The 11,889-nt window shown below is 39.0% G+C and overlaps 2 protein-coding genes across 2 annotated transcripts; one reads left to right on the top strand and one right to left on the bottom strand.

Moving 5' to 3' along the window:
• Window positions 1-20: 20 nt before the first annotated feature.
• LOC109094123 (mesoderm-specific transcript homolog protein-like) lies at window positions 21-4,327 on the top strand. The gene is made up of 12 exons (XM_042736458.1): window positions 21-230; window positions 499-688; window positions 810-889; window positions 1,043-1,120; window positions 1,219-1,355; window positions 1,444-1,502; window positions 1,602-1,642; window positions 1,728-1,798; window positions 1,927-2,094; window positions 2,281-2,317; window positions 2,621-2,712; window positions 3,974-4,327. Exons 1-12 carry the CDS (start codon window positions 135-137, stop codon window positions 4,089-4,091), a joined length of 1,167 nt encoding a protein of 388 aa, XP_042592392.1. The 5' UTR covers window positions 21-134; the 3' UTR covers window positions 4,092-4,327.
• A 51-nt stretch (window positions 4,328-4,378) lies between these two features.
• Window positions 4,379-11,747, bottom strand: LOC109094118 (coatomer subunit gamma-2-like). The gene is made up of 23 exons (XM_019107798.2): window positions 11,592-11,747; window positions 10,983-11,035; window positions 10,821-10,901; window positions 10,651-10,722; window positions 10,151-10,230; window positions 9,866-9,941; window positions 9,695-9,787; window positions 9,519-9,605; window positions 9,282-9,439; window positions 9,052-9,185; window positions 8,898-8,965; window positions 8,504-8,692; window positions 8,241-8,336; window positions 7,783-8,026; window positions 7,459-7,534; window positions 6,690-6,793; window positions 6,448-6,573; window positions 6,226-6,294; window positions 5,807-6,118; window positions 5,600-5,697; window positions 5,371-5,509; window positions 4,956-5,054; window positions 4,379-4,835 (listed from the first exon to the last, which is right to left on the bottom strand). Exons 1-23 carry the CDS (start codon window positions 11,626-11,628, stop codon window positions 4,705-4,707), a joined length of 2,622 nt encoding a protein of 873 aa, XP_018963343.2. The 5' UTR covers window positions 11,629-11,747; the 3' UTR covers window positions 4,379-4,704.
• Window positions 11,748-11,889: the final 142 nt, after the last annotated feature.

The raw sequence follows: 11,889 nt of genomic DNA, 5'->3' as shown, positions 1-11,889 counted from the left end.
GCTCCACTAGAGGTGTAAGCGAGCTTTACTTTGAGCCCGAGACCTTAGGATCCTTGGCAACACGACGCTTGATAACAGTCTCGACAGAACGCAAGTGCGGATTCTGCAGATGACAGCTCAGTGACAGACTCCTAATGTCGCTCAAAAGCACATATTTCAGCCCACCAGCAAAAACAACCGGCAAACACTGTGACAAAGCGCAGGAATCGAGAATGACACACGACTCACCTGTAAGTCACTTCTCTTGTCAGATGTCTAGCATGCATTATATGGCAGTTGTTATTTTGCCTACAGTTTTAATTTAACTATCTTTTTTTTTTTTTTTTTTTGTCATAGCAAGTCTGCCCTGACAGTTTAATTCGTGTTATGATGCCGTAACGTTACTTCATTTGACAAGCGCTCACAATAAAATACCAATTTGCTATGTTAATGCAATAACAACCGCAATATATAACACACAACGAAGCACAATAAAATAAAACCCGACGCTGTCCGCTGCAGGATGGCAGTGAGTGCGGATCTGCCCGGCGCGCGAGCAGGGAGTGGTGGCTTCACGTGGCTCTGTTGTGCGTTCCTCTGCTCGCGGTGTATCTTCACATCCCTCCGCCACAGCTCTCACCTGCGCTCAACAGCTGGCGCACTTCCGGTCACTTCTTCACATTCAGAGGCAATCACATCTTCTATAAAGGTATATCACAGGCTTTGTTTACAAACTAATTTTAATTTTCGTTCATATGCATGATTCTCATTTCTCATTTTCGTATATATATGTATGTATAATAATGTACTGTATTCACGTTTGTCAATAGAGTCAGTTGGTGTGGTGGGAAGCTCTGATGTCCTGTTGCTGCTGCATGGTTTTCCTACTTCTAGCTATGACTGGTATAAGGTAAGTGAGCAGAGCGCCATTTAAAGTAATTTTGTGGCATAAAACTGCATTCATATTTTAATAAAGATAATGCTGAGAGCAATTTATAGACACTAACTGGAAACTATGCTTTTGCTCATGCTGTTTCTTGAATCTCATTCTGTTGTTTTGAAGATCTGGGATCCTCTGACTCAACGCTTTAACAGAGTCATTGCTCTCGACTTCCTGGGCTTTGGTTTTTCACACAAACCGGTGAGATGAAACGCATGCAGTCAGTACAACTACTATTTTTAAAGAAGCAGGTTTATTAGCCATAATTTTAATCATTGCTTCTAATGCACAAACTCCAGCGACCGCACCGTTACTCCATCTTCGAGCAGGCCAGTGTGGTGGAGACCCTAGTTGCTCATTTGGGTCTGTCAGAGCAAAGGATCAACATCCTGTCACATGACTACGGAGACACTGTAGCTCTCGAGTTACTGTACAGGTGAGCCCTAATGATCCTTAAAAGTCTCTTGGCTTAATGTTCGAGTCAGTATGATCTGGGTGGTTCTCACATGCAGTTAAACTCACAGGAGTGACCATAACAGAAGCGGACACATCACGATAAACAGCCTCTGCCTCTCAAATGGAGGTACGTTAGAGTTTAATGCAGTCGGATAATTAGAATATATATTCTTTAAATCTGAATGGAGATTCATAACTTTGTTCATTTTGTTTTCAATCTTTAAAGGAATATTCCCTGAGACCCATTATCCGAGATTCCTTCAGAAAGTGAGTGTGAACTTTATAAAGAGACATTTGTTTTCATTTTCAAATATGAGAAGTAAATATATTTACAGTCACTTGCCATCTATAGGTTCTGAAGGACTCTGGTTTCATTTCACCTGTACTTACACGCCTAATAAACTTCCAGTTTTTCTCTAGAGGGTGAGTGCTGTTTAATTTTATGCTCTCTAGTACACAGCTCACTTTACACAGTCATAAATCATTTACTTAAATCATGTTAGCTGTGACCTAAAGCCTTCAATTGCAAACATTATATATTCACCCAACAGAATAAAGGATGTGTTTGGACCATACACCCAGCCAACAGAAGCAGAGTTCTGGGACATGTGGACAGGCATTCGCTTTAATGATGGAAATCTGGTCATGGACAGGTGTCCTAACTTCTCCATGTGTTGCACCTGCAATGCTTTGCCTTTAATAATAACTGTCACCAATTAGTGTTTGTTGTGTCTTGCCAAGTATAGTGTAGTGCATTAAATTGACCGGATGATGAATAGAGGGGGGTGGTTGGTGGGTGTTATATCTTCTTCTTCAACATGTTGTTATTAAAAACATTATTACTGTGTTTCATGGTGTTGGTGTACCAGAAGAATTAGGTGTGTGTATATGACTCCCTGCGGTAGTTTGCTTAAACGCTCGGCCATGGGCAGTGCTATTGAGGCTAAGTAGTTTAATCCAATAAAATTTACTATGGAAGCTGCTTAGGTTGTCTGCACCCCAGGCAGTAAGTATTTGAGGTGACAGTATATATTAAGTGAACATTTAGATAGTTGAATGTAGTAAAGTATTGCACAACATACTATATTATACAAGCAGTGCAGCAGAAAAAGATTTTTATAGTTCGTTCTGTAGGATAGGAGGGTTGTATTTTAATTTTTTTTTTTTTTTTTTTTTTTTTTTTATAGTTTTTCACTTTGTAAGATGATAAATCACTTTAAGTTGAGTGCTTTGTAAGATGATTAGTTGATAAATCACTTCAATTTGTTTATTGTGCAAATTATTTATTGTCCACTAGATCCAGTTAATCCACATCCTGAGTTTATCCAGCTCTACCAGTAAGTAGTTTATTTTGATTTTTATATTTATTAAGTCAGTTTAAACTAACTTTTAAGTTATTATTGTCATTGTTGGTAAATAAGGGAATAAGTAAGTTTAAAATATATATATATATATATATATATATATATATATATATATATACTGTTTATAGAAGTGTTCTACGGCATGAGTGTGTAAATACATAAGAAAAACAACGGAGTGTCTTTAAAAACCCTCTTTTGTGCGCAACTACTTCCTCCACAGATTCAAATCTCAGTTTGCAGTTTAACAACTGAGCTCAAGCCTCAGTTACTAATTTGAAAACGTCACTTTAGAACTAGTGACGAAGGAAGTATATTGTATTACTTTATTAAAAGAAGTGTATTATGAGAGAGAGATGGACTGAGCGAGTGTGTTTACCTGCATCTGATACAGCATTCATTCTTCAGCTCAATCTCATATTCACAATAAAACATTAGCTTGAATGTCTGCTGAGGAAAGCGATATCTTTGTCGTACTGCCCTTTCATTTGTTAAGGGTGACTTTTGATGCTCGGTGTGTTTGTTAACTGTGTCTTACAAGCTGTTATAAAAAGTAAAAAATAACTTCCGTTTCAGTCCCTTTCAATATAAAGGTCTTTTCCACTGACTCATAATTCTATCTTGTCACCATCTAATGGCGAAACAATGTCACAAAAATCACCATCATGAACACACACACAAAAAGAGCATGATGAATCACAGTTTGGCTGTTGTAGTTTTTATGTGTGCTGACAAATGTGGAAGTGGCAAAAGAGGGAGGGAGGGATAAGAGCTTGAGGTAAGCAGTTTTATGTTATAGCACCATGTCCAGTTGATGTCATCTTTTTATTGGTTAGTCAGTAAACACTATGTGTTGATCATGCTGAATTTCTGACAGTCAGAAAATGATCATAGGCTATCTTTGGCCGAAACACTGTGAAAACGGCCATCTTTGAACCTCTCTCACTGTACGACATAGGGCCACCGTTTAGGAGCCAAGATCATAGAAATCGCCATGATTGTTTCACGATGCCAATGTTTCATCTGGGACAGCAGAAAATCATGCAATGTGGGAAGGACTGCACTATTTGTGTCTCTGCAGGATTAGTTCTTTATTAGAAGTGGAACAAATCCTATAAACAAAGATGAAACAGCTAAGCTGTGACAGAGCAAAGACAGAACAATCTATCACTGTAGATATCTGAGCACTGTAACATTAGAAATCTTTTAGAGCCACTTTTCTCTTTGTTCCTTACAGGAAATTAGTGCAGAGATCCACCGTATCGGTTCTAGATGAGCATGTGAGTCATTATCCACAGCTGGAGGATCCCACTGGATTCTTTAATGCCTACCTCAGCTTCATCAACTCATTTTAAGATGAGTAATGAGGGGAATATTGCCTCAAATAAGTTATTAGATATTCAAATCCATTTAACAAACCACAGAGTGTGTGAAATGTCAGTCATGTGTTTAAATGCATGAAACCGAAAGTATTGCACCAAATACCCAAACAGTCATTACAACAGAGTTTGCTCAAATACAAAACCATTACTTGTAAATACATTTGTGTTCAATGCATGAATGCTTTTATTCAAATAAAAAGGTATTTGTATGAATTGTCTCAGGTTTTGTGTTGAAAAAAAAAAAAACAATACAACACAAGTTTTGTACTCTTTCTGTTTTATTATTGATAAATGAAAAGGTTTGTAGTAAAGGACTTTTTCCCCCCATGCCGTGAAACAAGGTCAAAACAGCTCAAATACCAGAGAAACAATGTTTAGATCTCTTCCACATGAAATAAAGTTGCACAGTATTTTAGAAATCTCTCAGAAACAGAACAGATCAAATACAGAAATGGGATGATTCAGGACTTGTATCAAGCCACAAAGATGGTTGTGAGAAATTTATAGAGCTACTATATAGATATATAGAAAAGCACAATGACCCAGATTGATTGGCATGTGACCAGGTCACTCAAACATTACTCATTTAGCCGACAGAGGCCAGGATGACGTCAACCACGTTCTCATCTGTGCTCCTAACAGTCACCTGCATAGTGACCCCATCAGCCAGAGCCAGACGCGCCCTCACCAATACATCATGACCTCCCCTAAACACACCTTCAGAAAGACAAGATCATTAACCTCATTGCTCATGTTAGAAAATTAATATCTAATACACATTTCAACAACTAAAATTCTCTCAAAACTAAAAACTGGAGTGATGGAGTCAGTACATACCTGCTAGAAACAGAACATGTGAGTTCTTGTTTTCAGGAACTTTGTCTGAGCGCTCGCAAGGCTGCATGCCCAAGAAGCTGATAATGTTATTTACTGCCTCTGTGAAGACAAACACAATGAAGAGATGATCATTTCTCCAACCACAAAACTCCTTACAAACATGCAGCTTTTAACTTAAGATGTTTATTGATGGACTGGAGTCGTGTGGATTATAGCAATGTTTTTATCAGATGTTTAAACTTTCATTCTGACGGCAGCCATTCACTGCAGAGGATCCATTGGTGAGCAAGTGATGCAATGCTAAATTTCCAATGAGAAAAAAAAAACCTCATCTACATTTTGGATGGCCTGAGGGCGAGTAAATTTTTTAGCAATTTTTCATTTTGAGGTGAACTATTCCTTTAAGCAAACTTACCATCTAAAGTTCTGACTGTGGCCAAAGCAAATGTCTCTTCCTTCTCAAACTCATCTCCGATCTCCTCCCATGCTGCCCCAAAGTTTGGTTTCAACACCTTCTGTATGTGGTCAGCGACTGTCACCTCTAAATCCTCCAGCTGAGAGGGAAACAAGACATTAAGCGAGGAATGGCCACTGATAATCTTCCCATTTTCATCAGTGTGGACTGATTTAGAAAATTCACATACCACATATTCATCATCGTAACCGTCATCATCAGGCTCTCCCGTGTTGGGATCACAGTCCCGGACCAGATATTTCATTGTACAGCTGAACGTGCAAGAGACTAAGACAAATGCAAACAACAAAACAGAAAAATCATTAAGGGAAACTTAACATCAAATCTGCCGAAGCAAGAAAAGTTGGCATCATACTGCGAATCAATCATGTCTGACCTGCTGTGGGGTCATCCTCTGGTAACCGGACCAGACTGTAGCAGGAGTTGGGCTGGCTGTAGTGGAGACTTGGTGCAGGTACATAATGTAGCACCTCGTACGACTCTGACGGCTCCATCTGGACCTGAACCCGCTGCAGCAGCTGATCGTTCAGCGTGTTGGTGCAGTCGAACTGGAAGATCATGTGATTTGCAAAAGTGTGTTTGATACAGCGCACCACGTACTCCGTCTCTGCTTCTGTTAATTGAACCGGCTCGGACGACTTGAACAGGGGACCCAGGCCCTTGAATTCTGGGATGGCTGCAAGTTGTTCTGAGGGAGAAGAATAAAGGGACCAGTTGAAATGTGCCACAGTTTGCTTCAGACTCTGGTTTAATGATGCCACATGCATTGTTTTGCTAATTAGCTAATCTTCTTACCTTGGTAAATGTCTTGGCGGGCAGGTGCAAGCTTTTCAGGTAGTTTGCTTGTTGCCATGGGTGCGATTTCTGGCATGAAAGAGAAAAATGAAGTGAACTTGTGCAATTTGAGCAGCTTTGAGTAAGCTCTGTGATTTACCCCAAAATATTCTGCAATGGATTAATGAAGCTATTGGCCTCAGGATCATAAGCAGCATGGGCTGCTGAAGCTCAGGTTCACACCTGTTTTCTGTTCGGTGATGGGTGCAGTGGCCAATGGAACTGTCTTCATGTCGAACGGTTTCTCAGAGGGCTCCAGTGTGTACTGGTGGAGGGATTTCTCCAGTCCGGGAACAGATACGGACAGACCTGCAATCAAATTATTCAACAACTCTTGTTCACTCACATCAGCTCAATCAAACCAAATACAATACCAGATACACAGTAAAGAATCTTAGATATCAAGAACAACTGCAACCCTTCACCATTGAAGATGTAAGCAGCATTCAAGGCCTTCTGCTTCTGCTGAAGGACGTTCATGTAGAATGTGGCTCTGTCTCTGACCTCATCATCGCTGTCCATCATACACCTGTCAGACACACACACAGTTAATTAAGCACCTTAAAACATTTCTCTCTAGACATGGGCAATAAGCAACATTATCATAACAATATTCTTACATTCTGGTAGATTAAACAATTGTGTTGAAACCATTTTTATGCATTTACATAAACAAGGATTTTCACTTTTAAGGTAAAATATTGTTTTATACTTTTCTTTGCATCACTGTTTTGAATCCAATCAAATAAATTAGGATTTTCTCTTTTTAGTAAAAAATAAATAAAATAAAATTTATTGTTCACTTTGCATTATTCAATAATTTAATTAAATGAGGAGTTTCTCTTTTTAATATTATTAATACACAATTTTCAGTTTTGCATCACTTTTTTATCAAGTGGTTGAGTTTCTCTTTTGAACAAAAAAAAGCAAACAATGTTTTATTTTCTGCTTTGCATCTTTAAATGAAACTTTTCTCTTTAATTGAAAAAAAAAAAACATACTATTTTCAGTTTTGCACAGTTTTTAATCCAGTCAAATAAATTAAAGTTTGTGTTATTTTTTAACAAACATTTGCACTGATTTCCAAACACATCTTTGTTTATTTCCTTACTCTAATTCTCAAATTACCAGCATAAACACTCACTCTCTCCACACACACATACACACACACACTTCCTGCCGTTGAAGGCCTACCTCTGCATCAGAACCAAGACGCTTGGCAGCAGGTCGTCATTTTGAGCCCCAAACTTGGCCAGCGCACTTACAGCAGCTTTGAAGAAAAACATGAGAGTCAGAGCAGAAGAATGCTGTTCAGCTTAGTCTCTGGAATCAGATTATCAGATTAAAATTACTACTACTAGCAGCCTGACTGCAATTAATTACTGGGACACGTGTGTGGCGCTCAAACAAAAAACCTGTACCAATGGACATTACAAACACAAGCTTCCTAAAATCTTAAGGTGGCATGAGCAGGTCTTTGAAAGCTCATGGAAAGGAGGTTAACACAAGATCGCTCACCTGCCCGCACCGCCTCGCTCTCCAGCACCACACGGTTGAAGATGAAACGGATGTATTTGGAGGGAGTGGGGGTACGTGGCCCCTCTTTCCCCAGCATGTGGAGGATCTTAGTGGCCAGTACGGTGTGCTCACAATCCTCGATAAACTCACATAAGTGAGCCAAGCCGGTCTCCTTACTCTCTGGGTTTTCCTCTATGATACTGATGATACAGTCCACGATGGCTCTCTTGTACTCAAATCCACCCTGCAAAAGAAAAAAAAAATGAAAACCATCTAACAGAAAAAGTAAATGTTTTTCAGCTTTTTTTTTTTGGCAATAATAATTAAAATACAGATCAGAAGTAAACCAGGTATTAAGGACATCAAGTGTAAATCTGGTCGTGTGGTTTGGCACAAGAAAAGAGATTACAAAACTCCAGTGTAATAACAGAGCAACAAACGTCCTTGAATGAACTTACATCATCTCTCAACATGTTTGAAAGGAAGTTCATCATCACGCTGTGCTTTCTGGGATACTTCTGGCACAGAGCACTGATGGCCTGGACCACAACCACCTGGAAAACAAACACGCCATTTGGTTATGAAAACAGGAACATTATCACTGGACAGATCATTTAAAAAGTATACGTACATAACTCCTGAAACATGACTGTATATGCATTTGAAGCATGTGTTTGTTCTCTAATTGTATTGAAATTCACTGTCTGGGTCATGAAGTCACCTTGAACTCGTCCGAGATCTCAGAGACGAAGGAGGAGATCTGCTTCATGAGGCGGTCGACGCTGCTCTCGCTGCCGGTCTTCAGCAGGGTGGTGATGGCCAGGGTGGCGATGCTGCGGTTGGAGTCAGTGATCAGGTTCTCCAGGTCCAGGTTGCATGCGGTCACTGCTGACGGGTGCTTCATTGCCACCTGTGTATTTTTTTTTCCAAAGTGGTCATATAACTTCTTTCTCATGCCAAAAAATTCAGAATTGTAATGTTTCACCCTATTTAGGACTGCAATATTTGTGTGATAAAAGCATGACTTTGAACATAAAAATGTGTTCTTTGGTGTCTCCATGTGGTAGTTGATAGATACTGCAACTAGTTACAAACTAAATCCTATTCAAACCAACCTTATTAAGGGTCCGCACAGCTGCATAACGCAGAGCTGCTTTAGGAGAGCTGCAAAACAGCTGGAGAACTATGGAAAGAGAAAGAAAGACCAAATTAATTTGAACATCTAGTGTACTCTGTGTGCTGGTTGGAAAGCAAAGAAGAAAGACTAACCAGACACTGCAGGAGCCAGTTCACGGGCGGTACATTTGGGCATGTGGACGATGGCAGAGGCCGCTTCATAAACCACCATCTCATGTTTATTCCTCAAACAGCTCTCAATGAAGTCAAACAGCGGGCTGTCGTGCCTGTTAAAGTACATGTAGATAGACTAGGTAAGTCTACATTATAAGCACCTGCATAATGTCAATAACGCCTAAATGAGCCGGAATAAACTGATGTACCCTCCCTCTGTCTCCTCCAGTAGTTTACTGGCAATGCGAATCATCATGCAGTAAGCAAATGGAGACTTCAGTCCAGATTTGGTGAATTTGTTGAGCATCTTGGTCACAGCCAGACGGTCATTCTTCCTCAGGTGATACAGAAGACCCAGCGCATGGTACTGTGGAGAAAGATCCCATTTCATTAGAGAAAGAAAGACCATCAACTCATCAGACAATGGATGCAAACATCTCACTAACCTGCACCATGATGTTATCACTTGAAGCCGCCTCCTGAGCTTCATTGACCCAGCGTTTTACCACATCAAAGCTCATCTTCACCATGTGCTAGATACACAAACAGAGCTTCATTATCAAGAACCATCATATGGGAGTAAGTGTAATAAACCGTTACTAACACTAGGTTGTGATCTTACCAGTGAGGAGACCAGAGCAGAGCTGGAGACGCTGGGCACTTTGTCCACAATGGCCTGTTTCATGTATCGTTCAATAGCTTGCAGCATGGTGGTCTGATGGACGAGATGGAAGAAGCACAGTTGGAAAGATATACACAGATTTAAATGAGTTTTCAAACAGTCGAGACTCACATCGGTGATCCTGCAGAGAGCTCTGATTGCCGGTCCTCTGTAAACATCCTCTTTACCAGTCATGTCCTTTGTCAAGCTGAGACACAAACAAAACATTAATCGGTGATTTTCATAAGGAAATATCGGCCGCATGTGCAAAGATTCCCATTCCTCATCAGATAAAATGTTGGTTTAACTACACATTTATATTTATATTTATATATATATATATATATATATATATATATATATATAGTGAATATCTCAAATGAGAAATCCGCTGCTATGGCAACATGAACGGCTCACCTGCTTGTAACAATGATCACATCCTCTGAGATGTTGGCCATCTCTTTTATAGTCAGGTAGCACATTCTTCTCAGGGTTTGCTAAAACAAACAATTATTCATTTGTTTATTTATTTATTTTTCCCAGTTAATAATTATAGTGTATTATTTCAGGTATTTGCCAAAGAATTTTTAATTTTCATTTAGTTCAGGTTTTTAATACTTTTTAAATATTTAAAGTTTTATATTTTCATTTTATTTAATTCAATGAACAATTTTTTAAATAGGAACTATGTGTTTTTATAATTTTTTAACAATAACCCCAGAAATAATAAACACAGATATATCAGCCAGACTTGTATTGGCCAATGCTTTGCAAAGTCTGCTTTAGCAAATTGTGTGTAAAAAAAAATGATTACAGAAAATGTATAAATTTGTTGCTGTTATTAATGTAATTATATTATACATAATGCAATATGTAAAACTAGTGAAACCAGTTAATGGGGCTGTAAAGTTTCTTACATCATTAGACTGGAACAGTCTTGTCATGGCAAAGAAAGCTTCAGTGGCTTCTGTGGTTCCAAAGTGCTCACCCTGAAAAATAAAGGAGTTTAGTGATGGAGAGAGGGAGAGAGAGAGAGAGAGAGAGAGAGAGAGAGAGAGAGAGAGAAAAGTAAGATATAATCATGTACCTGGTTGAGCAGGTAGATGATCTTTGTGAGGATGTGTAGACATCTTCTCGGATTGATTGGCGTCTCGTTGAAAATCCGAGCCTTTGAAACATACACGCAATGTAACACACAGTCCGAACGAGACATTTATCTGACCTGAAGATTCAGATGCATCAAACTCACCTCCTGCAGTACAGCGCTCTTCTCCAGATGCTGGAAGGGGTTTGAGCCGCTTCCTAAACACACCAAAATAGATCTATCGGTCATCTAAAATCTACGCGTCTTCATTCAAATACAACATCAGGTAACGTTAACAAAACAACCTGTAAGTTATTCAATTATAAATCATAAGATGCCATTTCTTCTAGAAACGCACTCATAGAATAAGTTATGAAAGGAAAATAGCAACTACTTTAAAACAGCGATATTAGTATCACATATGAAATGTTAAACCTTTATGCAAAGTAAAATAAAACCAAAGAGTTAGATATTCTGTGTACGTTAACTGCTAGCACATTAGCTTCCTAATTAAAGATTAAAAACACATACTACAGGATACTGCAGGATCACACAGTTAATCCGCCACTCAAAGACAGAATTTAATATAAAACTGGAACATGCACATTCATTTTTAGAGTTAAATAAGTTAGATTTACAATTACAAAAGTGCTGTGGCCTGCAGACTCTCTTCCTTAGCAAAACAGCCGTCATCATCTCGGCCACGGAAACAAGCGGTTATTAACAGAATACTGAATCTATAATGTGTCAGCATGTATTTAATATTGATCTTACCAGACTCCTCATCCTTCTTGTCAAATTTCTTGATCATTTTGCGGAATGTTTGAGAGCAGTAAACGAGATGATCAGACGGTCGTTCACGCTCTTTTCCTCCACGTCAACTAGGGTGACGTATGTCGTGAGCTGGCGGAGGTGAAGATGGCGCCCACCGCTTCAAAATAAAAGTTCATGCTTAAAAGTCGGGATGACAATGAAGACGTTGATTCGTACGTTCTGCGTACGTTCCAGACGATATAGATCAGTCATCATATATATATATATATATATATATATACCTATATATATATATACA

This window comes from Cyprinus carpio, chromosome A4 (assembly GCF_018340385.1).
Source record: "Cyprinus carpio isolate SPL01 chromosome A4, ASM1834038v1, whole genome shotgun sequence".
NCBI classification, from domain to species: domain Eukaryota; kingdom Metazoa; phylum Chordata; class Actinopteri; order Cypriniformes; family Cyprinidae; genus Cyprinus; species Cyprinus carpio.
The sequence above is the reverse complement of the archived record's forward strand: the minus strand, read 5'-3'. Positions and strand labels throughout refer to the sequence as shown.

Excerpts from the sequence above, each read along its gene's own strand:
- LOC109094123 (XM_042736458.1), top strand. The coding sequence starts at position 135 with ATGTCGCTCAAAAGCACATATTTCAGCCCACCAGCAAAAACAACCGGC. Across the intron at positions 231-498 it reads GAATGACACACGACTCACCT|CAGGATGGCAGTGAGTGCGG; the intron begins GTAAGTCACTTC and ends CGCTGTCCGCTG. Across the intron at positions 689-809 it reads CAATCACATCTTCTATAAAG|AGTCAGTTGGTGTGGTGGGA; the intron begins GTATATCACAGG and ends GTTTGTCAATAG.
- LOC109094118 (XM_019107798.2), bottom strand. The coding sequence starts at position 11,628 with ATGATCAAGAAATTTGACAAGAAGGATGAGGAGTCTG. Across the intron at positions 9,606-9,694 it reads CTGCTCTGGTCTCCTCACTG|CACATGGTGAAGATGAGCTT; the intron begins GTAAGATCACAA and ends TTGTGTATCTAG. Across the intron at positions 6,119-6,225 it reads CCGCCAAGACATTTACCAAG|AACAACTTGCAGCCATCCCA; the intron begins GTAAGAAGATTA and ends CTTCTCCCTCAG.